The sequence below is a fragment of the Aspergillus wentii genome, assembly GCF_001890725.1.
Source record: "Aspergillus wentii DTO 134E9 unplaced genomic scaffold ASPWEscaffold_1, whole genome shotgun sequence".
Classification (NCBI taxonomy): domain Eukaryota; kingdom Fungi; phylum Ascomycota; class Eurotiomycetes; order Eurotiales; family Aspergillaceae; genus Aspergillus; species Aspergillus wentii.
The window spans coordinates 2,638,602-2,666,304 of NW_024467832.1; the positions used below are offsets into that span (position 1 = coordinate 2,638,602).

At 50.0% G+C, this 27,703-nt stretch overlaps 12 protein-coding genes across 12 annotated transcripts; 7 read left to right on the forward strand and 5 right to left on the reverse strand.

The window, feature by feature from the left end:
- Positions 1-37: 37 nt before the first annotated feature.
- ASPWEDRAFT_34490 (uncharacterized protein) lies at positions 38-2,484 on the forward strand. Its single transcript, XM_040834010.1, has one exon. It carries the CDS (start codon positions 340-342, stop codon positions 2,239-2,241), a length of 1,902 nt encoding a protein of 633 aa, XP_040694697.1. The 5' UTR covers positions 38-339; the 3' UTR covers positions 2,242-2,484.
- Positions 2,485-2,906: 422 nt separating this feature from the next.
- ASPWEDRAFT_241504 (NAD-dependent succinate-semialdehyde dehydrogenase) lies at positions 2,907-4,887 on the forward strand. The gene is made up of 4 exons (XM_040832575.1): positions 2,907-3,151; positions 3,216-3,303; positions 3,359-4,628; positions 4,680-4,887. Exons 1-4 carry the CDS (start codon positions 3,029-3,031, stop codon positions 4,795-4,797), a joined length of 1,599 nt encoding a protein of 532 aa, XP_040694698.1. The 5' UTR covers positions 2,907-3,028; the 3' UTR covers positions 4,798-4,887.
- Positions 4,875-5,965, reverse strand: ASPWEDRAFT_124463 (uncharacterized protein). The gene is made up of 3 exons (XM_040829189.1): positions 5,831-5,965; positions 5,676-5,755; positions 4,875-5,621 (listed from the first exon to the last, which is right to left on the reverse strand). The coding sequence occupies exons 1-3, from the start codon at positions 5,850-5,852 to the stop codon at positions 4,977-4,979; spliced, it is 747 nt and encodes a 248-aa protein (XP_040694699.1). The 5' UTR covers positions 5,853-5,965; the 3' UTR covers positions 4,875-4,976.
- Positions 5,966-6,014: 49 nt separating this feature from the next.
- ASPWEDRAFT_34493 (DNA-directed DNA polymerase delta subunit POL31) lies at positions 6,015-8,290 on the reverse strand. Its single transcript, XM_040834011.1, has 5 exons — positions 8,037-8,290; positions 7,765-7,948; positions 7,508-7,639; positions 6,483-7,449; positions 6,015-6,433 (listed from the first exon to the last, which is right to left on the reverse strand). Exons 1-5 carry the CDS (start codon positions 8,075-8,077, stop codon positions 6,138-6,140), a joined length of 1,620 nt encoding a protein of 539 aa, XP_040694700.1. The 5' UTR covers positions 8,078-8,290; the 3' UTR covers positions 6,015-6,137.
- A 1,965-nt stretch (positions 8,291-10,255) lies between these two features.
- On the forward strand, positions 10,256-11,916 carry ASPWEDRAFT_124469 (NAD(P)H-dependent flavin oxidoreductase). The gene is made up of 2 exons (XM_040829190.1): positions 10,256-10,438; positions 10,519-11,916. The coding sequence occupies exon 2, from the start codon at positions 10,575-10,577 to the stop codon at positions 11,610-11,612; it is 1,038 nt and encodes a 345-aa protein (XP_040694701.1). The 5' UTR covers positions 10,256-10,438; positions 10,519-10,574; the 3' UTR covers positions 11,613-11,916.
- Positions 11,880-13,937, reverse strand: ASPWEDRAFT_241693 (taxilin). Its single transcript, XM_040832577.1, has 5 exons — positions 13,601-13,937; positions 13,227-13,501; positions 13,009-13,157; positions 12,709-12,952; positions 11,880-12,647 (listed from the first exon to the last, which is right to left on the reverse strand). The coding sequence occupies exons 1-5, from the start codon at positions 13,737-13,739 to the stop codon at positions 12,147-12,149; spliced, it is 1,308 nt and encodes a 435-aa protein (XP_040694702.1). The 5' UTR covers positions 13,740-13,937; the 3' UTR covers positions 11,880-12,146.
- Positions 13,938-14,633: 696 nt separating this feature from the next.
- On the forward strand, positions 14,634-17,855 carry cym1 (pitrilysin family metalloprotease cym1; the record flags this gene model as incomplete). Its single annotated transcript, XM_040839632.1, has 2 exons — positions 14,634-14,986; positions 15,044-17,855. 2 exons carry the CDS (start codon positions 14,634-14,636, stop codon positions 17,853-17,855), a joined length of 3,165 nt encoding a protein of 1,054 aa, XP_040694703.1.
- Positions 17,856-18,601: 746 nt separating this feature from the next.
- Positions 18,602-19,562, forward strand: ASPWEDRAFT_34502 (cupin domain-containing protein). The gene is made up of 2 exons (XM_040834012.1): positions 18,602-19,061; positions 19,133-19,562. Exons 1-2 carry the CDS (start codon positions 18,665-18,667, stop codon positions 19,357-19,359), a joined length of 624 nt encoding a protein of 207 aa, XP_040694704.1. The 5' UTR covers positions 18,602-18,664; the 3' UTR covers positions 19,360-19,562.
- A 200-nt stretch (positions 19,563-19,762) lies between these two features.
- ASPWEDRAFT_34503 (uncharacterized protein) lies at positions 19,763-21,441 on the reverse strand. Its single transcript, XM_040834013.1, has 2 exons — positions 20,155-21,441; positions 19,763-20,095 (listed from the first exon to the last, which is right to left on the reverse strand). The coding sequence occupies exons 1-2, from the start codon at positions 21,223-21,225 to the stop codon at positions 19,859-19,861; spliced, it is 1,308 nt and encodes a 435-aa protein (XP_040694705.1). The 5' UTR covers positions 21,226-21,441; the 3' UTR covers positions 19,763-19,858.
- A 145-nt stretch (positions 21,442-21,586) lies between these two features.
- ASPWEDRAFT_34505 (uncharacterized protein) lies at positions 21,587-22,316 on the forward strand. The gene has a single exon (XM_040834014.1). It carries the CDS (start codon positions 21,675-21,677, stop codon positions 22,170-22,172), a length of 498 nt encoding a protein of 165 aa, XP_040694706.1. The 5' UTR covers positions 21,587-21,674; the 3' UTR covers positions 22,173-22,316.
- A 2,052-nt stretch (positions 22,317-24,368) lies between these two features.
- Positions 24,369-25,797, forward strand: ASPWEDRAFT_101674 (type III PLP-dependent enzyme; the record flags this gene model as incomplete). Its single annotated transcript, XM_040827405.1, has 2 exons — positions 24,369-24,681; positions 24,743-25,797. 2 exons carry the CDS (start codon positions 24,369-24,371, stop codon positions 25,795-25,797), a joined length of 1,368 nt encoding a protein of 455 aa, XP_040694707.1.
- A 531-nt stretch (positions 25,798-26,328) lies between these two features.
- ASPWEDRAFT_102632 (GTP-binding protein) lies at positions 26,329-27,459 on the reverse strand (the record flags this gene model as incomplete). Its single annotated transcript, XM_040827498.1, has 1 exon — positions 26,329-27,459. The coding sequence occupies one exon, from the start codon at positions 27,457-27,459 to the stop codon at positions 26,329-26,331; it is 1,131 nt and encodes a 376-aa protein (XP_040694708.1).
- Between the last annotated feature and the right edge of the window lie 244 nt (positions 27,460-27,703).

Genomic DNA, 27,703 nt, shown 5'->3' on the forward strand with positions numbered 1-27,703 from the left:
TGCAAATTCTCGCTGCTGTTTTTGACGAATTCCTGCTTTCATGCCCAAGTACAACTTCCAAATTTCAGTCTTTAAATCATCCAGACATATATGGAGAAGTTCTCGGGTCTACTGTTCCTTTTGCTCAACGGATGCTGTTGTTGATGCCGCAAAAAAAACTTGCATCTATCCTAAGCTCCGCAAAAAGTCGAATTTCTCCGATTGTACATGCCCAAGGGCACTGCATGTCAACAGAAGATATATCGTCGATGAATGTTTAAAATTGATCTTTTTTATTTCTCTAGACTCGAAATACTGAGTTCTTTGCTGAAGCAACCATAAATTCATGATTTCTGAGGCATGTCCACGTTCTCGGACAACCAGTCTCCTCCACGCTTCAGCCCCCCTCAGTCAGCTCAGCCATATAGGTCACTATTTGGAGGCCCCAGCAGTCAAGATGTTGATCTGGAGCCATACCCTGAGCCGCAGCAGGATGCGAACGAGGAAGACCAGGATGAGCTTGACGTGATCATGGGAGAGCCGCCGTTGATCGAGCAGGATTTCTCCGATGATGCTACCTACATGGAAAGCGACGGCGATGGGTCAGCATCAGATGGCATGGATAGCGATGCCAGTAGTCGTTACAAGGCGCGAAGAAAGAAGGAAAAAAGCACGGCAGCCACACTTCCGCCGGCTGAAAGAGAGCCACCTAGTTCGCCCCCGTTACCTGACTATCGACCAAACAGGTTCCGCGGTCCTGAGTCTACATGGAGGAAGCTTACTGTCGAGGATAGACAGAATGCTCAAGCGCTGGAGGCGATTCGGGCTAGGGATCTTGCAGCGCACCTGTACAATGCGCATGCGCTTCGAGTAAGGGCACGTGAGATAGCAAGACGAGCCACAGAAGATGATAGGCTACAGGACGAGGCCGAGGCCTTTCATCCTCCTAAGAGATGGACGGCGTGGCCAATGCATGCTAGTGAGGTTCCTCGGGTAGATGAGCATCTGAGGCGGGAAGAGGACGATGTATGGACCTTACGAATGCAGCCCGATCCGAGACCAAGCGGCGAGCTGGAGGAGTCTATCATGGCGATAATGCTCAAATCCGCAAAGGAGAGATTTGAAGCCAGGGAATGGGAAACTAGGCGTGCTGGCTCGCGATCTGTCTCGCGGTCTGGAAGAGCAAGTAGAGCCCAAACCGAGGATTATGACGCAAGTACAGGCAACGAGGGGGACTGGAGGAGTGATGATGAATCTGTGGATGATGCGCAACTTCGACCTGCTGTTCAGGCAGATGACGAGAAATCACGGCGGCAATTAAGGCCTTTGACCCGCAATACGATCACCTCGCTCGACCAGCTTCTTATGGGCCTCCATCATGCCCGCAAAGGTGGTCTAGCAGTGGACGATAGCTCTGCAAGTGAATGGCAGACAGACACAGAAAGTGTGGTTTCTGGGAGGTCGTCGTCCCCTAGAAAAAGGAGGACATCCAGAAACACGGAGAGAAGTCAATCCAGAGGCAGAAAGCGAACTCGCCGGTCGTCTCATTCGGCTCGACCAGCAAACGAACGTTCCCGCAGTATGCATGCATCCAGCGGCCCACCTTCATCCCGTCAAACTTCCCAACATACCTCCGTGTCACGACATACATCCCAATCTCGGGGAAGGTCCATAGGCAGTGATCGCAGGCGATCTGCTAGTCGAATCCGGCATGGCGTTCGAGACTGGAGCGAGGTGTTAGGGATCGCTTCTATGATGGGCTGGCCGCCCGCCGTGGTGATGCGCGCAGCACAGAGATGCAGCGGTCTTTTTGGCGAGGACATGACGTTCCAGACCATGAAGGAAGGGCACTTGCAGCAAGTTGAGAAAGAAAACGGCAAGGCCTGGGAATATGCCGAGAGCGAGTCTGAAGAGGAAGAGGAAGAGCCTCCCACTCCACCCCCATCTCGACCTTCATCTAAGCGATCACGTTCCCGCGCGGTATCCTCCAAAGCTGGCTCTGTCTCCCGGCCTTCAAGCCCTCTTTCTGGGACTCAAGACGATACGGGCCCCCGGCCCAAGGGCAAAGGAGATCACCGGAAGTCAGACCTGGTGTGTCCCATGAAGAAATGTCGCCGGCATAGGAATGGATTTTCTCGGACGTGGAACCTCAATCTACATATCCAACGCATGCATCCAGGATATCGTCCCAGAAGTACCGATGTGAAGCCAGCGGGTGTTCAAGACCAGATGGATGATGAACGAATTAATGATACGAGATAGACTATAGACAAGGTGTCATTCTAGCTTTGGGCCGTGTATTATAGACATGAGGACAGTGGGATGACATGATAGAATAACCATGGATTCTCTGAATTTGTATATTGTGAGCATAGAGCATCTTGTCTTTATAGATCAATACGATATCTGTATGGCGATGTATTATCTCGGTCATTGATAAGTCGCTCAGATGTCCTATTGGTTTGAAATGCCGCAAACTTCCCGATAAGGCTTCTGAGTGGCTGCTCATACCGAAAACGTTATTATAAATACAACTTGATACACGATTTGTAATATATGATTCTTCAACAGCAACAAATGGGTTCATTTTTGATTAAAATGGCTATATAACAGAGTGTATAGAGATCGTGAATACCATCACAATCCCACCATATCGATATAATATCCACAAATGGAGTGTTTGCGTGCAGAGAGAAGATGACGTTGTCCACGTGACGCAGAGCTCCCCGCTCGATGATCGAAGTATGAGAGCAGCTCGGAGCTTCGATGTATTTATTCTCTGCCTTTCGCCGCGTCGTTTCCATCGTTGGATAATCAATTCTTCTTTCCTCGGGACAGCAGATCAATCATCTTCGAGCCCAGATAGAAGGAATCAAAGGAACCACCGGGACGTTCTTTTGGCCATTTCCACTGCTTTGCCGTCTGGATCAGAGAAGCTCCCCACATCGCATCATTGGAAACGCATTTATCAGCTGTTTCCTCCCTCGCCTTTTCTTTTTGCTTCTCCTTTCTTCCTTTTTTCTGTTAATTCATTTCAAACTCGCTAGCCATGGAGAGACTTATTTGTCCTGTCTCACGGCAATTGTTGCGATCACGTCCACGATACCCCTTTGCCATTCCTCCACCCATTTACCCCCGACGACTTTACACCATGGGCCACACCGTGCCAAAGGTGAGTGGATGATTCGGAATTAATCTACTGGGGGATTCGTGGACTGATTATCATTATCTTCCAGCTCAAAGACCAGTCGCTCTTCATTGAGAAGGCTTACGTCAACGGAGAGTTCGTAGCTTCGCAGTCGGGAAAGACCTTTGAAGTCCACGGTAGGTCGGAGGCAATTGATCCTCACCATGCAAAAGTATTAATTGGATTTCCCAGATCCCGCTTCTGGAGAACTCATTGGAACATGCCCCGAGTTTGACGCCGCCGACACCGAAAAAGCCATCCATGCCGCTGTTGAAGCTTTCCCTAGTTTCCGTACCACGCTTGCCCGCGAACGCGCCCGTATGCTCCGTCGGTGGTACCAGTTGATGATTGATAACGCAGAAGACCTGGCAACACTGATCACATGGGAGAATGGTAAGCCATTGGCGGATGCTAAGGGCGAGGTGAACTACGCTGCTGGTTTCTTCGAATGGTTCAGTGAGGAGGCACCCCGCATTTACGGTGACACAATTCCCTCTTCCGTGCCGGGCAACCGTATCATGACTCTGAAGCAGCCCGTTGGTGTCTGTGGTCTTATCACACCATGGAACTTTCCTGCGGCGATGATCACAAGAAAGGCTGCACCTGCCCTGGCGGCAGGCTGCCCCGTGGTTGTCAAAACTCCTGGAGAGACCCCTTTCACCGCAAATGCGCTGGCTGAGCTGGCAACCCGGGCAGGAATCCCCAAGGGTGTTTTCAACATTGTTACCGCGTCTAAGAACACCCCAGAGGTGGGTGAGGTGTTGACCACCCACCCAGAGGTCCGCAAGGTGTCCTTCACCGGCTCAACCAATGTTGGTAAGCTGCTCATGAAGCAGGCTTCTTCGACTGTCAAGAAGGTGTCCTGGGAGCTTGGTGGAAATGCCCCATTCATTGTCTTTGACGACGTTCAGGACATTGACGCTGCAGTGACTGGAGCTATCAACTCCAAGTTCCGTAGCTCCGGCCAGACGTGTGTCTGTGCCAACAGAATCTATGTGCAGCGGGGCGTTTACGATGAATTTGCCAAGCGCTTTGTCGAGAAGGTCAACACATTCAAGCTGGGAGCAGGCTTTGGAGACGGAGTCACTCACGGTCCCGTCATCCACGAACGGGCTGTTGCCAAGGTTGACGAGCATGTCCGCGATGCAGAGTCCAAGGGTGCCAAGATCGTCGCCGGTGGAAAGAAGGTTCCCGAGCTGGGCTCTAACTTCTACCACCCGACTGTCCTGACTGAAATGACCAAGGACATGTTGCTCGCCTCGGAGGAGACATTCGGCCCCGTCGCTGGACTGTTCCCCTTCGAGACCGAGAAGGAAGTTGTTGACCTGGCCAACCGCGCCGAAGTTGGCCTGGCAGGCTACTTCTTCAGTGGGAATGTCCAGCGCATCTTCCGTGTCGCGGAGTCGTTGGAAGTCGGTATGGTGGGAGTCAACACTGGTCTCATTAGTGACGTCGCCTCTCCGTAAGTTAACCCGAAACATACTTTTTGACACTAAGATACTGATTGTTATAGATTCGGTGGTGTTAAGCAGAGTGGATTCGGCCGTGAGGGCAGCAAGTACGGCATTGAGGAGTTCTTGACAATCAAGAGCGTGACTTTCGGAGGCATGGGCGAGCCTCTCCAGTCGTGATGGCAGTTGCAGCGATGAACATGATGATACCTACCCCGTAGATACGACCCATTTCTATATATCTATATCTATACCATATAATCTATTGATTTTGTGTTTTCACTTCAGTACTTGACAGCTTGTAGGCCAGACAGAGAGTGGAATCTTATGTACAGCTTCATCTATCATGTTATGTACCATCATTCTGTCCGCTCATAAGGCAGTTCAACATACCCCTTAACCCCAGACTTCTCAAGCTCCTCATCAAGCGTCTTCACACTCAAATCCGTCCGCCTCAGTTCGAATTCCCCAAAGCAGTTGGCCTCTGTCGACATCTTACGAAACCCAAGACCCTCAAACAGCGCCAGACTGCCTTCATTCGCCTGTCCAATCTTGACACTCAGACAGGCAAACTTCCGCGACGGGTTGGTCGCTTTAGCCATCGCCTCAGACGCAAAGGAATCCCCCTTGACAAACTCCTCCAAAATCTCCGCTTCATGGTCGATAATATATCTCAAAAACGAGAGTATACTAGCCCTCCCAAACCCTTTCCGATGATTCACCTTCTCGGCAATCATCAATTCAACCTCTCCAATGATCTCTGGATTTTCAGAGCCCCCCTCTTCTCCATCATCCACACGGAGGAACAGGTTAATGTCTCCCAGCATCCGATCATCATCGTCATCCCGCACGGTGAGTTGTCGCGGAAGAACCCCATCCTCCGATCTGGCAACTGGCAAGCAAGTGATGAATGTCAATTTGTCCGCGTCTTGGCGCCAGCTTTGCTGCATGTTGTATTCCTCCTCTATGGTGAGGGGTTCGGAAGCGGTTGTTTCTTGGATTTCCTGTTTGTAGAGTGAGCATGGACCAAAAAAGAGAAAAAAAAAAGTATAACCTACCTCATTCTTCATCCATTCATGGTATCTAGGAACATGCCATTTAGAATATGGGACTAGAAGTAATGGTGATGTTGAGATAGCTGCATCAACCCTATGCAATTAGTGTGATTTCTGGCGTCGTTGAAAACACTGGACCTCCATGGGCTGGACGTTACCGGTTTTGGCGTTGAGTAACATGGTGTGGTTTAGCCTCTTAGATAGGGTTGAGGGGGAATTTTCCGAAAATTGAGATAAATTCCATATGATGGGTTAACAGTGTATGCTTTGGTTAATTGTGTGTGATGTTTTGGTTGACGATGATTTGAGGATGGAAGAAGGTGGGATTCGTGACATTTTCGTGCGGGTCTTGGCGTTGCCGATGGAGTATATAACCACCTAGCAGCAGGGGTGCTGGATTATCGACTACGTTTCACATTTGGAATACACGTGCAATTGTTGAAGAGGTATAGATTTTTGATATGGCTATGTTTTCTCCTCCTGTCCGGCAAATGCCCCGAATTTGATCACTTCGACTTCCAGGGTTTCCGTATCCACCAGAAGAAGTTCCCCAGTTTCGTTGAATTTTGGAATCGACAAAAGACGAACACGAGGACCAAGGGAGGCATCTGCGTCAGACATCTCCGTGTCTGCTCCATTCAGCCTCAATGGGGAGTCTCCCTCGATAACTGCTGTCTTGAATTGCGGTTGATTCCCCGCAAAAAAGATATGGGGGCACGATTCCAGAACAAAAGGATCGTGTGTTTGGAATGGGTAAGACCCTAAGAGTGGATTAGCACTGGTACTTCGTAAGATTAGGATGAGGCATACAGATTGTGTCTGGTGCAGTAGGAACACCACATCGCCATCGCATCATGGCCTCCATGACCTTGATCCGTGCCTCGGTGTCCCCATTTCTGTCATCATCATCGGCAAAGGTCAAGTATCGGAGAACGTCGTCCACATTCTGGCCACTGGTACCCCAGACCCGCCATCCCTCTACATCCCCTTCCCAGGGGTTTGTTACGCTGTCGAACCAGCCCGGTTCGGACGTTTCACCCGCTGCCGGGGGCGCAGAGCAGTATGCTCTGGCTCGGGGAAACATTGCCCGATGAATAGCTTGTTGAGGGAGCGAGAAGTTGGCTGGGTCTTTCTCACCAGGCATGAGAGTGATAGGTATACTGGGGAGGATTTCGGCGAGAAACGAGTCAAGCTGAGTAATGGGTGAAGCGTTATATGAGGAAGCATCGTACCCGTATTTCTTCGGCCCGCTCTTCTTCTTTGCAGCTGCTTCCGCGCCGGCTGAGGCAGCATCGACAGTCACACTAGATCCGAGCGAATTTCCCGCAATGACGAGCCTTGTAATGGCTGAGGCATCTGGCGGCGAGGTACCATTATTGTCCGTCGAAGTCCCCGTATACCCAAGAAGATACTCCGACAAGAGCTCCAGCGCGAGTGTATCAGTCGATGTTCCAGTAATGCCCAGTCCACTGACAAAGGCAATCTTCCCTTTACTGACTCCATGACCATTTTGTTTGGTTTCCGGGGCACCATCTCTCTCCCACCGGCGAGGTTGCTGAGGCAGATCTGGAACCTTAATGTCGATAACTTCAAAGTCGCCATTTGCGTTTTCTGTTCCCAATGCAGCAATAACGGCTCCCGTGGCTAATTGTGTTGATAGAAGCAGGCTTCCCGTTAAACGCAAGCGGCCCGACTCGTCTTCCATCATGAATTGGGTCAACGAAGGATTGGATTGATCGATATATGTGGGACGAGGTGGAGGAGCCAATGTATAATTCTAAAAACCCAACATAAGCCATCGGAATAAGCCCGTAGATTGCCGGGCCGGTGCATACCTCTTTCGTCAAGTCATCCAGGATATTTGGCTTCAAAGGCAAATCCATGTAAATAGTTCCGGCAACCCAGCAGAGCTCTCCTTGTCGCACATCGAGCACTCTTTCCACACGGCGAGCATGTTCTCCTGCAATCTAATGGGATTGAACAGTGGTCAGCAGGTATCCTTGCCTGTAGCTTGTTCTTTTCCGCCATCTGTACAATCCCACTGTATGACCCTGACCGGCATTCAACGAAAAAAAAAAAAAGGCAATCTTACACTAAATCCTTCCCAAGCCTCTGTTGCAATTTCTTCAACGGCAGGCTTCAATTTCGCAAGTCTCAAGAAGTACATATCGCCATATTGTTGTTGATAGTGTCTCTCTTGACCGGTTGGTAATTGGAAGGTGTGCAGGGGGTTGTAATGAGAGGCTTCACGATATACCGGGGCATTTTCTTCATCACTATAGGAATTCAGACGAATATCCGTCAGCCACTGTATATGCCATAGTTGTCGAGGACCGGCTTGGTCGATGATCGCGGGGAGCAAACCTTGGAGGGCGCAGGAACCCGTACTCTGCATTAGAAGCCATTTTATAAAAGGGTGTCGTTTGTATGGATTAAATTAATAGACTCATTTGCCAAACGGGAAATAAAAACCGAGAACCCCAGGCACTGTGATGTTGGCAGAAAGTTGTTATCGTCGTTGTTCTGCCGCGGTGTCCTGCCTTTGCGACGCAACGCGAAATCACGCGTCTTTTGGCGTCACTCGAGAGGCGTAATTACAATACCGCTTTGGGCAGAACTCCATCGCTGTGATGCGGAGATACAGCAAGCACCATCGCTTTTGTCTTCTTCTTGATATGTGAAGATGGAAAGGAGATTCTGATAGCTGTGATAACGATGGTATAGCGCAGTGCATTGGATCGAGTCCAATCGAGTCAATCATGCTCTACGGTGGTCAACCGCCATCGTTGAATGACCTCATGGCAGACAAGCCATGACATTCCTTTATCAAAGATAACTATTTGATGATCCTAATTCTTCACAGATACTGAATGGCCAACATTATCATAGAATCATCCAGTATTCCAGAAAGACCGTTGATCGATGGGGAAGAAGCACTTGACGCGAAGTCATGACCACCAACTTTCCCCTCTACTGGATGATTATTGATGGACGACGACGATAATGGACCTGAAAAGGATCTGACACCATGTCCTCTGATCGTTTAGGTGCTTTTGCTATAAACGAATATCTTGTCAAATGAGGGTCTCAGTCGACAATTGTGCCACCGTGCTTGTGTCAGAAGATGGAATGCTAAACAAACCGAAAAGCACAGGAATAACATGACAAAAGACATTAAATACCATAGCATGTATTCGAAATGCCGTTATTCTTCTAATATTCTTCTGGAATTAAGGGGTTTGTTATCGACGTGGTGGAACCATCACCAACAGAATCCCTGGATGCATACCGATCCTCGTTCCACATGCCACATGCCACACACCTAAACAGATCTCGCTTTCCTCTCACCTGAGTCTTGCGCAGAGATTTATTTCTAATTGGAATCATTTCTCCGCTGTTCCAATGCTTATCTTCCCCTTGGATCGTGGAAGGTGCATTCGGGTGCGATGATGGGAATGCACTAAGAACAAAAATATCACAGTTCATCATTCTCCATACAAGGCATGTCTCTTATGAGTATGTTCTTCGAGCGTTGACGAGCTTTGTTATTTTTCTGGCGCAGTTCATATTCTTTCTTTCCCCAGATATTGTTTCGTCTTGCGTGTTCCTTCGCCATCACTTTGCGCAGCGGACTATCTCACATCTCCAACGATCATATTTCGATCAAAATAATTCGTCATCAGCAGTATGAGGGTGGTACCTCATTGCTTCAGTAGCCTCTTGGGCAACTTCATCGCTATCAACCTGCTGACGTGCATGCTCACCTCCGCATTCAATATCAATTTTTCCCCGCGCAGCCTCTCATCCCATTTCTTCAAACGCAGCATACCAGGATCTTTTGCAACTGCCCCTCAAGGCGCAGTGGGCTACTATCAGCCTCCTCCAGGTCCTGTCATCGATAGCCCCCCAGCGTCGCATACAACGACAACTGCTCCCCAAGAACTGCATCATGAGCTGAGGCAAGAACCGACTTCGTCGGCCATTTCTTTGGCTGAATATGAGTAGGTCTACCCTGTATAATTCTTAGAATGCCACCAGAAAAGCGACTGATAGTTCGTTCCCATCTAGTTCCCAAAAGATGGCCACTGTGACAACAACAAAGACAGTCGTGGTAGAGACATCGGGGGCAATTGGTAGCAAAGAGGTTGTTTTGTCAACATCGAGTCTTTCTCTTTCGGCCCTGTTGTCTTTATATCTATTGTGATCGCTCTTATCGCTGGGGAAAACGTTGCGTTGATATACGCCGAATGGACTCATTGAGGGCGCATATTGGATCAATTAGCCGTACTGTTAGGACCTGGATTCTCTGTTATTATTAGTCTTGATTGTATATACTCGCCTTTGGAGTTTCATAGTTTCTAGCCTGTTAGACAGTTGTCGACAGCTTTGGATTTTGGCGAACAGCAACCGACAGGGATGTTGGAAATCCAGTTTCATAAAACCAATGCATTCTCATGACCTGCATAACCTCGAATAACATCATCAGATGATGAAGATCTTCAACAGATCAGCATCGATCGAAGCCGAAGACGCGCTGCTCCCAACATGCCGAGGCTCGGATTAGCTGGCGGTTCCGCTTCCCCGCATTTATTTCCCCAGCAGCATCGCAAAGATATGCTCAACATAAATCGTCTTGTGCGGAGGTTTCGAAGCGATGAAGGGTATTTCGTTAGTACAAAAGTCCCTTGTTCATCTCAATTGCTCTGAATTCTGTCCGTGACCTCTTTTGGCTGCCTTGGAGACCGTTGGCTAGAGCTTTCCAAGCTGTAAGATCATAACATCTATCCGCCCCCATCTTTGCTTTTTTTTTGGCCTGCTCACTAATAATTTCTGGTGATATTTATAGTCTCTGAACAACTACACCATCTCATCCTTTTACAAGCTTCTCTACCGACCGTCATAATGTCTCTACAAACACCCCTCACCTCGCTCCTTAACATCCAACACCCCATCCTGCTGGCAGGAATGGCCAAGGCATCAGGTGCACCCCTCGCCGCTGCTGTCTCCAATGCCGGCGGTCTAGGAAGCGTAGGTGGTCTGGGTTACAGCCCCGAGCAACTATCCGAGATCTTAACCGAGCTGAAATCTCTTCTGCGAGACCCGTCACTCCCCTTTGGAGTCGACCTCGCCCTGCCCCAAGTCGGTGGTAGTGCTCGCGCCACGAACCATGACTACACGCACGGTCACCTCGACGAACTGATCGAGGTCGTCATCTCCCATGGCGCAAAGCTATTCATCTCCGCTGTCGGGGTCCCGCCCAAACGGGTAATCGACCGACTCCACAGCGCTGGCATCCTTATCATGAACATGGTCGGAGCCCCCAAGCATGCGGAGAAAGCGCTCAAGCTGGGCGTGGATATCGTCTGTGCACAGGGTGGTGAAGGCGGCGGACATACAGGGGATATCCCATTCTCTGTGCTCATCCCGGCTGTTGTGGACGTGGCGAAGAAGTACAAGAGCCCGTTGACCGGTCAGCCGGCGCAGGTGGTTGCCGCGGGTGGTATCAATGATGGTCGCAGTCTGGCTGCGTCGCTGATGTTGGGTGCGTCTGGTGTCTGGGTGGGGACGCGGTTCGTAGCCTCGACGGAGAGCAACGCGAGTGATATGCATAAGAAGGCGGTTGTTGGGGCTCAGTATGGGGAGACGAAGCGTACGCTGGTTGTCAGTGGGCGACCGCTGCGTATGCTGCCTAATGAGTATATCAAAGAATGGGAGAAGCGGCCAGAAGAGATTGCTCGATTGACGGCCAAGGGAGTCGTTCCCATCCAGCATGACTTTGATGAGGGCAAAGATGTCGATATACCTTTCCTGATGGGCGATGTTTCTGCCAGCGTCAAGGAGATTAAACCTGCTGGTGAAATTATCCAGGAAATGATTCATCAGGCCGTGGATGTGATTAACCAGGGAGGATCTTATATCAAGCCAGCGAGCAAGCTATAAACGAGACTTGTTGCATTTAGATAAATATGTACATTTTTTTTATTGTGCCGATGACTCATGAATACTTTTTTCTGCTACAATATCCAGATAGAATTGCAATGAAACGGTAGCGTTAATGGATACGCCTGGATAATATGGCATGTACTAGTACAATAAGACATTTGAAGAAACGGACAAACAAGAAGAATAAAATAGAACCATGACTTGCGAACCAACAGCTGCAGATATGCTCATCGCAGTTATAGGCTACTCGACAGCAAGAGTCGTGTGTCCTGGTAATCCATCCAAGAAGCCCTGGCGCTACGAGATTTGCGTACAGATACAGTATGCACTTCTCCCAAAAAATAGCCCAATGGCACTGGACTTGAACACTTTGTTTGTACATTTCCCTCTCTGACTCATGTTTTTGTTTCTTTTTCTTTTCTCTCATTTTTCCGGCATACCAAGGCATAAAAAAGAACATTTGCAGAACAATACTCGATCAGACAGGAGAGTCAAAAACACACGCATGTAACATCCGACCTACAAGAAGCATTAATGGCATCCATTAATCATGGCCTTGTTTCCATTGGCCCGTGCTTCAAGCAGGTTGGGTGGTGGCGGTGGTCCAAACACTGGCTTTTCGGGTTGTTGTTCAACACCTCGGCCTCCGTTGATCTCACGGTCTGGGCTTTCCAATTCGTATTCATCGTCACTAATTCCTTCGTCATCTTCCTCGTCTTCATAGTCCTCGTCGTACTCGCTCTCTGTCCCTTCATCATCTCCGTCTAATTCCGCAGGAAGGCCTTGACCCCGACCCTGGGCTTGCATACGACGGCAAAGTGCTTCGAGATGATGGCTCTTCTTTCGCCACTTTTCCAGCTCTTCGTGATTCCGTGTGCGCTCTTCGGCCATCTCGAGAATGTTGCGGTTCGTCTGATCGTGCTTGCGGGTGAGGGTAAGGTTTTCCTTTTCGAGGCGCTTTGTTTTCTTGGACATCTCCTCCATTTCTTTGCGGAAAGTGAGAAAGAGTTCGTTGCTATTGTTAAGCGTATCCTCCACCTAGAATATTATTATTACCGGCAGGCCAAAATGGGAACCGGAGGTTGCACCATACCTGTTTGAACTTTTCCACATAGATGTTGAGCTGACTGCGCAATTCAGCTTCTGTATGAGAAAACGTAGATACTTGCGAGCTAAGGGCGCGGCAGCGAGCGGCTTCATTTTCGGCGGCACGGCGCTGTTCCTCGTACTTGGCAGTGAGACACTGTATCTCCGCATCTTTGCTGCGTAGCAAGGCCTTGTAATGCAACTCGCGCATTTCGAACTTTTCGCCAATGGTTTTGATCTTAGCACGTAAACTGTTGTTCCAATGTTAGCAAGCAGTAGGCCATAGCGTTCCAAACTGGAGGCTTACGCTTCATCTAAATCAATATCCACCTTCTCGCTGCGCGGGTTGCCTTTGGCTGCCATGACGTCTTGAATATCGTACAAAAGGGAATCAAGGCGCTCGTTGACGATTAACCGTGCCTTCTTCTCTGTTTCTTCCAGCTTTTTATTTTCGTCCTACAAGGACAGGTTCATCAGGTCAGCTCTGTCCTGGGCGTATCAAAGAATTGAGTCATGACAACCCACCTTGACCTTTTTGTTTTCCTTTGTAAGCTCCCTGCATAACTTTTCAAGCTTGTCCTTCATTGTGACTGTCTTGTTTAATTCTGTTTTGCCCTTGTCTTGATCCTTCTGCAGTTGATCAGCCCGCTTTTTGCTTTTGGCATAGTCGCGATCCAGCTTCTTCATATCCGCAAGAAGTTCGGTGTATTTCTTATGGACGGTCTCGAGCCGGGTCATCGGGGATTCGATATTGCTGAGGAGTTGGTTCAGGTCCCTCGTAGCTTTCTTGACCTCACGCTCTGTAGGCAGATACCGGTTAGTACAAGTAGTCCCCCACACACAAACCAGGTCAACGAGAAGATGCAACCACATAGCCAAGTGCAGAGCAAATCACGCACCAATTTCCGCTTCTTGATCCTTTTCTCCGGCAGCATCCTGCTCCAGTTGGGAGATCTTGGCGGCTAAGAGCTTGGACGTCTCATTCGGGTCCGCAACCTTCTTCCCCTTGTTCTTTTTCGACATTGCGGCGGACGACATCGCGAAATATCACCTGGCAGACGATCGTAACGGATGGGTAAGGTCTGGAGTCTTGAAGACAATGGTCGCGTGGCCAATCCACGGGAAACCGAAAAGTGCGAAAGGCGGGAGGTGGGTTCGACGTAGGAACAGGTCAATCTGTGGGATTACCGAAATGATGGCGCAACAACGGAATTCCAAAGTCGTAAGTGTCTCCCAGGACAGTAGAACCTCCACTCTAATAGGGTATTCTGCTCGGACAGCGGTGAGAACCTCACGGTCAAGACTGGCGGAGAACCTGGGTGGCCTTCTGTGCCAGACTCGCAGAACTCTGGAGACGATGATTCCCCAGACCCTAAGCGGCTAAGATCTGGAAATCCAGAGCAACCTCGGGGGGGAAAGGGGAGCCAACGGTGAATGCGGACACAAAAGGAAAATCCTCGATCACGGCGAAGAAGTCGACACAGTCTAAAAGCTCGATGCTTCGAGGATCTTGAACCGAGAGGATCGAATCCAGTCGTAAGAGGGGATGCGCACTTGACCAGCACTAGCCTAGTTCGAAATCTTCTCTTGGCACGTCGGCCAGGCAAATTGTGTTTGAGACTTATCAACCATCCGACTTCAGCCAACGCTTCTGCCAACTCTCCTGCTTCGGGCTCAGTCTGTTGGTCTATCTGCCAGCCGATATTCTTCGATTTCCCGAATCCAATTCTCCGCGGGTTGGGTTCGTTTCGTTGTGCGACTTGACGCTTAAGCCCGGTCCGCCCGGTCGCCACGACTTTTGGTACTGACTTCTCCCGGTTCCCTTCGGTATCCTTGGTTGGAAGAGCAGTGCTTGGGGAGGGAATATTTTTTCGATTCCATCACTTCGGAGAGTCCTTCTGGATTTCTCGTCTTTCAAACATGCACAACGCCATGCTACGCTCGATAGGCAAATGCCGGGTGCCTCTACGCCAACCCTGGCCGCGGTCGAATTACACTCTTTCCAGGTGGAATCAGACACGAAAAGCTTCGACTATTACGAGTCTGGATAGTTTCCCTAAGGAGGGCGAGAGCCTTCACGGGTTCACTGTGCAAGAGAAGAAGCATGTTCCAGAGTTGCATCTTACAGCTATCCGGTTAAAGCACGACAAGACCGATGCGGATTATCTACACGTGGCAAAGGAGGATCAGAACAATGTCTTTGGGATAGGATTCAAGACGAATCCTCCAGATGCTACTGGTGTGCCTCATATTCTGGAGCATACGACACTATGTGGTAGTGAAAAGTACGGACGCCCGTGGCTAATTCAAGATCTAGACCGCTAATCAATCACGATTATTAGATACCCCATCCGCGATCCATTCTTCAAGATGCTCCCTCGATCACTTTCCAACTTCATGAACGCATTTACCTCCGCCGACCATACAACATACCCTTTTGCCACCACCAACCCTCAAGATTTCCAGAACCTTCTCTCCGTCTACCTCGACGCTACCCTTCACCCATTGCTCAAGGAAGAGGACTTTAGACAGGAAGGATGGCGATTGGGACCAGAGGACCCTCGCGCCCTTTTGCCTCAGGAGGGACAGGCTGAGGCGAACCCGCAACCAGAGGACGTTCTATTCAAGGGTGTTGTGTACAACGAAATGAAGGGACAGATCTCGGACGCCAACTACCTCTACTACGTCAAGTACAGGGAGAACATTTTCCCTGCGATCAACAACTCCGGTGGCGACCCCCAGTACATTACGGACTTGACACACAAAGAATTGGTCGACTTTTCGAAGCGAAACTACCACCCCAGTAACGCCAAGATTCTGACTTATGGTGACATGCCCTTGAGCACCCACCTGAAGCAGATCGGTAGTGTGCTTGATGGTTTTGAGAAGGGTGAGGCCGATACGGAGGTTAAAATGCCTCTTGACCTCAGTCAGGGTCCCCTGAACGTGACTGTCCCGGGACCTATTGACACCTTCGCCAGTGATGACAAGCAGTTCAAGACATCCACTTCTTGGTACATGGGAGATGTAACTGACGTGGTTGAAACATTCTCCGTCAGCATCCTCTCCTCGCTTCTTTTGGATGGCTATGGATCGCCCATGTATCGGGCGTTGATTGAGAGCGGCTTGGGCTCCTCTTTTACCCCCAACACCGGCCTTGACCCCTCCGGAAAGACTCCTGTTTTTTCAGTCGGTGTTACTGGCGTCAGCGAGCAAGAAGCGCCTGCCGTCAAAGAGGCCATCCAGAAGGTTTACCAGGAATCGCTTTCGACTGGATTTAGCGACGAAAAGGTACAGGGCTTTCTGCACCAGCTGGAGTTGGCTTTGCGACATAAAACAGCGAATTTCGGAATCGGTATCATGGAGAAGACTCTTTCCTCCTGGTTCAATGGCGCAAACCCTATGGAGGAGCTCTCGTGGAATGAAATCATCGACGAGTTCAAGAGAAGATACGAGCAGGGAGGTTATCTTGAATCGTTGCTGCAAAAATACCTCGTCAACGACAACTGTATGACCTTCACGATGGTTGGCTCGCCAGCATTCAACAAGGATTTGGACGAGCAGGAAGTGGTGCGGAAAGAGCAGAAGTTCGCCCAGCTTGTTGAGCAGTATGGATCGGCTGAAAAGGCCATTGCTAAGCTCACCGAGGAAGAACTTCAGTTGCTCAAGATCCAGGAAGAAGCACAGAATTCCGATCTGAGCTGCCTGCCCACCGTTCGCGTTAATGATATTTCCAGAGAGAAGGAGCGCAAGCCTGTGCGTGAATCTAAAATCGAAGACATCGACGTTGTCTGGCGCGAGGCTCCCACCAATGGTCTCACGTATTTCCAAGCTCTGAATGCGTTTGAGGATCTGCCCGATGACCTTCGATTGCTGATGCCGTTGTTCAATGACTGTGTCATGCGCTTGGGCACTGCGAATAAGTCCATGGAGGAATGGGAGGACTTGATCAAGTTGAAGACCGGTGGTATCTCCACCTCTTCTTTCCATGTGTCATCTCCTACCGAACTGGGCAAATTCAAAGAAGGTCTTAATTTCTCTGGCTTTGCTCTGGACAAGAACATTCCGGATATGCTTGAGATGCTCTCGACTCTCGTCGCCGAGACCGACTTCACTGGGCCTTCTGCCCCGGCAATGATCCAAGAGCTATTGCGGTTGACCACCAATGGTGCTCTGGATTCTGTCGCTAGTACAGGTCACAGATTTGCGCTGAACGCAGCTGCAGCCAACCTCTCTCGCAGTTTCTGGGTTCAGGAACAGCAATCTGGACTTGCACAGTTGCAGGCCACCGCAAACCTTCTCCGCGATGCTGAGTCTTCCCCCGAACGTCTTGCAGAGCTGATCGAGAAGCTCCGTCTGATCCAGTCATTTGCCATCTCACGAACATCGAACATGCGTGTTCGCATGGTTTGTGAGCCGAATAGCGCAAGTCAGAATGAGGCTGTGCTTCAGAAATGGCTTACAGGCATGCCTCGAATCAGCTCCCCTACCTCCACCCTTGGACTCTCTGGTTCAAACTTTGGTGTGAACAAGGCTTTCTACGACATGCCCTACAAGGTCTACTACTCTGGACTGGCTATGCAGACCGTTCCATTTGTCGATCCCTCGAGTGCCCCGCTTACTGTCCTCTCGCAGCTCCTCACCCATAACTACCTTCACCCCGAAATCCGGGAGAAGGGTGGTGCTTACGGCGCAGGAGCTAGCAATGGACCCATCAAGGGTATCTTCGCCTTCACCAGCTACCGGGACCCCAACCCCCTCAACTCTATGAAAGTTTTCCAGAACAGTGGTGTTTTCGCTAGAGATCGTGCTTGGTCCGAGCGGGAGCTTGACGAAGCCAAGCTTGGAATCTTCCAGGGACTCGACGCACCAATGAGTGTTGATGAGGAAGGAACCCGCTACTTCATGAGCGGTGTCACCCACGAGATGGACCAACGCTGGAGAGAGCAGGTGCTGGACGTCACAGCCAAGGACGTGAACCAGGTCGCACAAAACTTTTTGGTTGAGGGCTCTCGACGATCAGCTTGCTTGCTGGGTGAGAAGAAGGACTGGGCTGAATCCGATGGCTGGGATTTGCGAAAGCTCTCCATGAATGTCTCGGGTGAGCCTGGTGCCGAATCCCTTGATGCTGACGCTGCTGCTGCGTCCGCTTAGCCGGATCGACCAGACTCTTCATGGTCAACGTCTTTCACGACTGCATCGGTTTTTTGACTGTCCTTTGGCGTCCGGTTTCGGAAAGGAAAATAATCTTTTGGTTCTTTTCAGGATCTCGTCGATATATCCTTGTGTACCCCATATATGTATAATATTCATGTATTCCTATCCATGTTGGCACAGACAGTCCTGTATATAAGTCTGCTTGTACAATATCTGATCCTCACTCATCCTGTCTTTTTCTTCTTTTTTTCTTTTCTTTTGACCTGAACTCTCTCAACCCACGCGCATCTCAAGAACAATAGAGCTTACCCCGTCTTCAACTTCCACCTCCATGGTTGCAGATGGCCGGACCTCCTGTCCATCAACGGACAAGGAGCAACGCGCAAGAACAAACCGGAATGTGAACCCACGACAGACCTTGATGGCTCTCGTGAGGTACACTTCCTATCTCCGTTTTTCAGACCCGCCCTGAATATTAATTTTCTGTCAGCCTACGCAGGGCGGACTAAAAACGTGAGAACATAAGTGGGTCTGAACTATACCAGTTGTTCTCGGACGTGAATGGCTGCGAATGTGAATGGCAGCCCTTCATCGTAGATCATACATATTACACAATACAATGCAGATTTGAATATTCCCTCTAATTAAGAATTCCTTCAGATGAAATATGACGGTGTACTCCCAAAAAGCACGTAGCAATCGGAGCCGAACCCCGACTTAAGATAAATCCGACTCGGCCATTTAACGTCCTTAACCCAACTCCATCAATAACATCACCATCTTCATAATCAGCCCAACCACCAAAAATGCTCTCCTTCCTTCGAACAAAAATCTCACGCACAAAAACAGTAACCAACAACCCCGTCTACTTCGACGGCGGCCGCTCCTCCATCGAATTCAAATCCCCATCAGACCGCTACCTGGTAATCAACCGATGGCCGCCAGCATCAACAGAAGCAAACAGAAACATTGCCCTACGTCCTCCCCTCCACTGGCATCGTCACCAAACAGAACAGTTCCATGTCCTGCACGGAACAGCCAAATTCATCTGTGGTGGTGAGGATGTGTTGAAAAAGGCGGGCGAGTCGATGACGATCCCCATGAAGGCGTTTCATACGTTCTGCAATGCGAGCGAATCTGAGGAGATGGTGGTTGAGTTGGTTCTTGAGCCGAAGTGGAGGAATAGAGATGAGGCATTTTTTCGTATGTGTCTTTGACTGATATAGTATCTACCTCGGTACCTACATATAAGTGTTTTGGAGCTGACAGGATAGGTAATGCGCAATCGTATCGCGATGACTGTCGCAAAGCTGGAGTCCCGCGGAGTCTCCCTCAGGTGTTGCTGTTCAACTGGGCGGGAGGTGTGGTGCTTGCTTTGCCAGGGCCGGTATTTATCGCAAGGCCATTAGGCGTGTTGATGAATTTCTTTGGCGGACTGGTACTTGGGAAGTGGATTCTGGGATACAAAGACTCGTATCCGGAATATTGTCAATCGCGATAGAGCGAGATGATTTTTTTTACTGTTGATTACGGTGATATGATAGTAGAGTAGAAGCAACCCGGCATCCCCTATCTTAAGAGGTGTGAGGTGAAGACGTATTGTGCCAGATGGTAATAGCTATTTACACCCAGTACACGCAAGATTCTGGTCTTCTCCATCCGTATCAAGTAAATTGGGTATATTAAGAAAGCAAAGGATCACATCATGAGTCATGTCGTAATATACAACGTTGTAGGTATCACCGCCCAAGATCAAAAGATCTTGTCGGTGAGCAATGGCCCGGTTCAAAAGCCGGTATTCATAAGCCTCATGTCCCAAAGAAAAGTGGTTTGACCTGCAAACCAAAAGAGTATAGAGCTGGCGGTGATCTTGTGGAATCTCGCCTAGATGCCTGTCTGTTCAACGGGAAAGAAAACTAAAACTATAGATTCTAGCTTTCCCAGGAATGATTGAGATGAAAGTGTAAAGATCTCATCTCAAGCCACTGTCCAGTCTCGATTTACTGTGACGAATTGTCTCCATTAGCACCAGGTTGGACTGAACGTTCAGTAAGTCCCAGGTGTGGACGATCTGTTGGCGACGGTGTCAGCGGAAATGGTGGAAAAGGTTCCGTTTGCGAATGATGATCCGCGGATTCTCTTTCGCCTGCAGACTCAAGGGGTGTCTGGCCGGGAGACGAGGAATAAACAGCCTCTGTTGCACTCGGAGACCGTGCTGAGAGAGATGGTGATGCCGACTAAATGAGTTTTCTGGTTAACCTTGAAGGCTATCAACAGGTGCTGACTCGTCGCATACCTTGTTATTCTCTGGATCAAATCCCCGCGTTACAGCCAGCTTGTGTGCTGCTAGTCGTTTCCTCACAATTTCCGACTCCTCTTGAAGAGCTGCTCGCTCGTCCTCTTTCTGCAAATCGGCCAGGGAAGGTGCTTCGATATCACGAGTGACTTCCACAGAATGCGGGGACTTCAATCGAGTGCTCTTCTTTTTCATCTTCGACTCCCGTGAGGCAGATGTCTTCAAACTTGGAGTTCCCGATGCAGACCTCAAATACCCGGGTCTGCCTCCTAGTTGGTCATCTGAATCCAATCCAGTTCCCCGACGACTGCCTAGAGCCATGGCAAACTCGTCATCCAAAGGAACCGCATCTTCTTCCTCGTCACTAGGGAACAGATCCCCTCGTGAGCTCAACGAATTGGTGGTTTCACGTGAAGATTGTGTCTCGCTCCGATACCTCCCATTCTTTCCGTTGGAAGCCTGTCCCTCGATCTCATCATCCTCCATAAGCGGCTCATCTTCATATGCATGTCGCCGGAGCCCTTTGGGATGCTCTTGCAGATCAGCAGCGGACGGTCGGTACTTTATCCCTCGCGCCCCAAATCGCCACGGGAAACGCTCCAGAAAGCCCAGGAAAGACGAGCTAGGTATAACTGTAGGGTCATCACGAGTATCGGGGACAAGCACACTGTTCTTCCTCCTTGCGCCACGAGTGCCGTAGCTCATGTTCCGCGGCCTTCGGGGTTGCTCGGAGGTCCCACGGGCCAGACCACTTCCTGCCAGCAGACGATCGAGCTCATCCGTACCCCAACCTAACAGGCTGCCGTTGGCAACGTCATTGTCCCAGTCATCGTAGAAATCGAAATTGGCTTCTGCACGACCACGTCTTCGACGTCGAAGCTGCTCCTCACGGCTAGGAAGACAGGGTGCGGCGCATGCGTAGAGGCAATTTCCGACGGACGCAAAGCATGGTGAGAGATAATTATGAGATAAGGTGTACAGGCCTTCTTGGGCAGTTTCGTTTGCAGATTCGAGGTTGTGAGAGATTTGATTAATCGTTTGACGGATTCGAGGATCTCTTGATCGCATCATTCTGGATTAGAAGGATTAATTATTACAGTGTACTCTGTAGGTAGTGAGATGCGGTCGGCCACGCAGTGGAGAGGGGGTGTCTGCGCCAGTCACTTCGTCCACCTGGTTCACGACATTGGATTGGCGATGAAACTGAGCTCTGAGGTTAATGCTCTCTTTCAGTTCCAAGATAATGACAGAGTGTCTGGATGGAGAAAATGTCGTCGAACCTCCCCATACTTTGTCGCAGGAAGAACGCCCGCCTCCACGATGTCATTTCGGCCTCAGGCGTGGAGGGTGGTTAGTCAGCGCGCACGTGCCGATCACGAGTTTGTCTGGGGTAGAAAGAAAAAGAGAGACAAGATCAAAGCAACTGAAGGGACTGACATTCTGGAAGGCTTTTTTCGCATTCAGGAACTAATCTACTCTCGCTAATCTTACTCTACGCGTCTTGCGGTCAATTGGTGACCATGGTCTACTATATCCGATTTCTCAAAACTCCCCGAATCCAGAAACAAAAGGCCGCATCTCTCACCATCTCAGCTCTTATTTGCATCACCACGGATTTGGGGGATTCATTCCTTGCTGAAGATGTGGAATTATTTGCGACCCTAAGCGTCAATCAGACGGAAAAAATTCTGTATCAGGAGAAATTGAAATGGACGGCAGGCAAACGAGAACTGCCCATCTCATTGGGACCGTTTCCTGCACAACTTTCCCAACACACCGTGGTCCTTGGAGTCAGTGCTTCTGATCCTCGACAGCCGCATTCATCCTCAATAGATCATCTACTGGGAAAGAAGGGTGTACAAGTACCGCTAGTAATTTCAGGCTGGAGTGCACCCTTTGGAGGTTCGGAGGCATTGGTGGCCGAAAAGCTGGTCGAAAGGCGCTTTGGCCCTAAGGACCGATTGGATCTGAAGATATGGGAGGAAACAGGAAACAGCATTGCCCGGCACATCTGGTGAGACACCATATCCCCCCGCCTCTTATCTACAGTTCTAAAAACAGATCGTGGTTGTTTTTCCCTCAGGGATGCGGCCCTCGCATCAGTCATGTATATCCAGCAGGCAATTCAAAGCGGCCCAGACACCGCGGGGCCATTGCAGGGGCTTTTACAGAACCAACGCAGCTCACCCCTCCATGTCATCGAGTTGGGCTCAGGATGTGGCATTGTAGGCATTGCCTTGGCACAGTTGCTGTCTCGGTGCTCAGTTTTGCTCACAGACCTTCCCGAAGTCGAGGAAATTGTAAGGCAGAATATCGCTGCGACCAGCCCAACCCGGTCGTCTGAAATTGAGTATCAAACCCTTGACTGGGACGAGAAGGTCCCGGAGGACCTGTTTCCCGACGGTCCAATTGACTTGATTCTTATCTCGGATTGCACGTACAATGCAGACAGCCTTCCCGCGCTGGTCTCCGTACTGGATCAATTGATGCACATGTCCCCGGATGCCATTGTTTTAGTGGCGCTGAAACGACGACATGATAGTGAGACCATCTTCTTTGACTTGATGCAGACTGCGGGGTTCCGTAACCTGCACCAGGACAGCATGGAGCTTCCGTCGCAACATGCACAGGTAGATCGCATTGAATTGTATTGCTATGGGAGACATCCCTCGACACGGCCAACCGTTGCCTAAAATAATCACCATTTCATTCGCCATACATGAGTCATTATTCAAGTTCAGCTGCTGTTCAGGTGTGGCTGAGATTTCCCTCTGTTGGCCCGTGCCAGATGGATGTGGCAATACGATCCTTTGGTGTGTATTCGACACTAGGGTCCGGTTCAACAACGTCATGTCAGGACCTTGTATCGTTTATTACATGGAATCAACCACAGTGCCCAGAATCAGAAAATAGTATACGAAGTCCAGCATTTTCTCTTTTTGATCATCAGGGGAAGTGGACGATGAGTGGCTGATGGTGACCGCTTTTCGAGTCATCAAGAGCCAGACTCTTCCATTGCAGCCTCAAGAGACAGGTCGATAAATGGAATGATATAAGCTCAGCATCTGCACAACATTCGACGGGATTCTAGCAAATGAGAGAGATCATCCATCTGCATGACCACGCACATCCGACCACATTATGCATACATTGTATCGTGGTAAACTCGAAACTCTGCCGATCGAAAAGGCTGGCTGAATAAATGACGATGATAATACGGACCTAGGTTATGGATTGGATGTATCATGTATGTAAAAATCTGTCCCAGGACACAGTGTGACTGTGACGAAAGCGAGGGACCTCCCAACCATTGTTTAGGCTGGACATCCACTGAGGAACCCTTCCGTCCCGCGGATGCCGTAAGCCCGCGAATCCGGTGAGCTCTTTTTTTCTTCCCCACGAGACCAATTGGGCCTTCCATCGTCATATCCATCCGTCTTTTTTGCATCCTGTCGTCCTTCTGTCATCAGAGATTCCAGGTAAGTCGTTTTTATTGTGGTTCTTTCTTACTGTTGTTGCTTCTATTCCTTGTTTTCTGCTTTGGCCACGGCAGCCTAGAGTGTGTCTGGTCTCTTTTCCACCGCCCCTCACGTCTAGCCACAGTGCCCTTTGCCCTAAGCTTCACACGAGGCCGTCGTCAAAAATCTCTGCACGCACCTCGTCCCCTACCCAACACCACCCCCCTGTTCATCCTTAAATAAATGCCTCGTCCATTCTGGCCGAATAATTGAGAGCATATATAACTGACCGTTCCTCGCTCGTGTCAGGGTCGAATAATTCCCTCTTACTATTCAACTCCCCTATTCTTTGTCCGACCCAGCCTTTGGACTCGATCGTTCCAAAGGCACCAGCTCACCACGGCTCTCGTAGCCTCCAACTTAGTCCTTCGTCAAATTGTATCTCCTCGACGCCCCCGTCACACTCTTAACAACATTCCACCTCCTGCTGCTATCGACTCCCGAGCCTTCGTTCCGTGCGCCATTTTTTAACCCATTGACGCCCGTCGACCATATCCCCTCACTCTCTGAGCTGCCGCATAGGACTTCTCTGAAGGTTCTTCCTCTTAAGGAGGAAGGGTCTAGGAGGCTTGGTCCAGTCAACCTAGGTTGCGAATCATTTCGTCCTCCTTAACACGCAGTCGCGTAAACAACAATCTCTCTTTTTTTTCAACTTCTACTTTTCAAATCCCGTTCCTTGTGCTCGTCGCAGCGCACATGGTTATGGCACCGACTGCGTGTGTTCCCGTTGAACCAGTATGCTTGACAACAAAACATTGTCAAGACAAAATCGACTATAGTCGTGATGACAATAGTCTTGTCAATATCGCTGGAGGGGACGAGCCTTCGCAAGCCAGGTTGGCTGCCAAGGCCCTTGTCTTGAATGTTTTGAAGAAACGCGCCGCCGAGGTCAATACCGACCACTGCGGCCCCGGAGACGAGGATGCGTTCTATGTGGCAGACATGGGTGAGGTCTACCGCCAGCATCTGCGCTGGAAATTGAACTTGGGTCGCGTCAAACCCTTTTTCGGTAGGTCTTGCCTTGTCTTTGGTAATCGCCACTCGTGGGATTCGAGCTAACCTGAAAACAGCCGTCAAGTGCAACCCCGACCCAGAGGTTATCCGTCTCATGGCTCAACTTGGAAACGGTTTCGACTGTGCTTCCAAGACGGAGATTGACCTGGCTCTCGGGTCAGGCGTCGATCCAAGCCGCATCATCTATGCGCAGCCCTGCAAGACCAAGTCCTACCTGCGCTATGCTTCCAGGATGGGTGTCAAGCAGATGACCTTTGACAATGCCGACGAGCTGTACAAGATCAAGGCCAACTTCCCCGGTGCGGAGCTTTACCTGCGCATCCTGACAGACGACTCTACCAGTCTGTGCCGCCTGAGCATGAAGTTTGGCGCTTCTATGGATGTTGCCCGCCCGCTCCTCGAACTGGCCTACCAGTTAGAGCTCAAGGTTGTTGGCGTCAGCTTCCACGTCGGCTCGGGAGCCGAGGATCCTCGGGCATTCCTCAAGGCTGTTCAAGATGCGCGTTTGGTCTTTGACCAGGCGACGGAAGTCGGCCACGAGCTTCACACTTTGGATGTTGGTGGTGGCTTCAGTCAGGATACCTTTGAGAAATTCGCTGGCATCCTCGGCGAAGCATTGGACACCTACTTCCCTCCCAACATTCGCATCATTGCTGAGCCTGGCCGGTACTACGTGGCCAATGCTTTTACACTAGCAGCGAACGTGATTGCTCGTCGCGATGTGCCGGACATCGAGGACCCGTCGAACGACTCCTACATGCTATATCTCAACGACGGTGTCTATGGCAATTTCTCGAACATCATCTTCGACCATCAGCACCCAGTGGCGCAGATTCTTACTTGCGCAGGAGATCCCAGTGCATGCGCTCCGAATGTTGCGACTTCGGAAGGCGTTTCCTACTCCATCTGGGGCCCCACCTGTGATGGCATTGATGTTATCACCCAGAGCATCAAGCTGCCTGGTCTGTTGGATGTGGGCGATTGGCTCTACTTTGAGGAGATGGGAGCCTACACCAAGTGTAGCGCCACCCGATTCAACGGGTTCTCCGACAACCACGAGGTGATTTACATCTCCAGTGAGCCCGGAGCTTCTGCCTTGCTAGAATATTAGCATGTTTTGTTTTCTTTTCTTTTCACTTGTATTGTCGATCTGTCTTTACTCTTTTGTTCATGTCGATCTTTGATATTTGTTTGACTCGAATAGAGTAGTTGCAATGTTTGAACTTGTCCATTACTTAATGATAGGCCCGTTAACATTGTGAACTTTGTTTATTTATGCCGTTTCAGCCTGAGATTCCTGTCTTTCATACAAGGTAGAGGTGATTAGCGCATTCATTTTGCATAGATTTATATAGATGCATGTATCATTAAGTGTAAGGGTGGCATGTGAGCACGGACATTATATGATTCAATTGAATTTCCAGTCGCAATGTATTGATGACGTCACTCATAAAGATTCTGTAAGGGGTAGATGCAGTCTATCTCAATAATATCTACTCTACTCTACTCTACTTCTAACCAAGTAAACTTATATACACAGCACCGCTTCGTATCCGCATCAAGTCACGATGCGACAAAACAACCCACATCGCGCCATGGAGCCAGCTCCAATTCATGCATGCATATAACATGTTAGATAAATCTAGACCAGGCGCTCCACGACCAATTCGGCCTCTTCGTTGGCCTCGGCGACTTGCACCAGACCACCGGCCTCGAGCTTCTTCTTCCACTTGGCGGATTCGTAGCGGGCCAGGATTAAAGTCATGCGGGCTACGACGCTGGGGTCTGCGGACTCGGCGACAGCGGCGGAGGGGGTGAAGGTCCAGCGACCAAAGGCCCAGTTGAGAATGTGATATTGGGTTGGACCGGTTTCGGTGGATGAAGCTGAGGCCGGGGTGGCTTTTTCACCGTTGGTATTCTCTGATGAGTCGGCTGGGGGCGTTTCTGTAGAGCAGCGGAGAATGCCTTTGATGCGGTAGACTTCTTCCTTGGCGGCGGAGAGAAGGAGATGTTCGAGGGAGGAGACGTTGACGGTCCTGTGAGGCTGTGTGGATTTGAGGGTCACCGAGAGAACCTCGACTTCGGACTGATGGTTGTCCTTGTGGTCGTGGTCGTGGTCGTGGTGGTCTGTAAGACGCAGGGCATCGGCGCCGTCTTCCTTTGCGAACAACGCCCCGTCAATGCCCAGCAAGACATCCTTATCCACGCGACCCTTGTTCGACTTCACCCACGGTGTCTCGACCTCCAAATCGCCAACCCGGTCCAAGCAATCATCGAACCGCCTCTCCGGCACCTCCTCCCACTTGTTGAAGATGATGAGATCCGTGTACTTGGCCTGCAGTTTCGCCGTGTAGGAGGTATCTTCGTAGCCCTCCCAGTTCTCCACATCTATAACACTAATGACACCATCCAGCACAAACGCACCACCCTGTTCCCGCGCAAGTCGGTTCACCTCCATCGCCAGTGTAGCGGGGAAGGCACTGCCACTAGTCTCGATGACAATACGGTCTGGTTTAACCTCAGCGCGGAGCTGGTCGAGGGCATCGCTGAGCTGTCCAACGAGATTGCAGCAGATGCAGCCATTGAGGAGTTCGCGGACGCCGGAGATGGATTGGGTGGAGGCTAGTTGGGAGTCGATAGCGACGTCGCCGAATTCGTTCTTCAGAAGGGCCAGACGGTAGTCTTTGGGGAGTTGGGGGATGAGGTTGAGGAGGAGAGTGGTTTTTCCTGATCCCAGGAAACCAGTGACGATGGTAACTGGGATAGGAGACATGGTGATGAGGATAGCGACAGCCAATTCTATACAACACCAACACAGACAGACATGAAGCAAAAGAAGTTGAATCCAATTCGATCACCGGCGGTTATCGGCGATAGCGGCGGGGCAGTGCGCTAGGCCGGATTCGGCGAAGCCCTAATTCGGTGAATGTTTTTATAACAATTTATATATTACTTACCATTTACTTTCTACTATTTATTTGATTAATATATATATTGGTTTGTTTAGAGAGTCTATA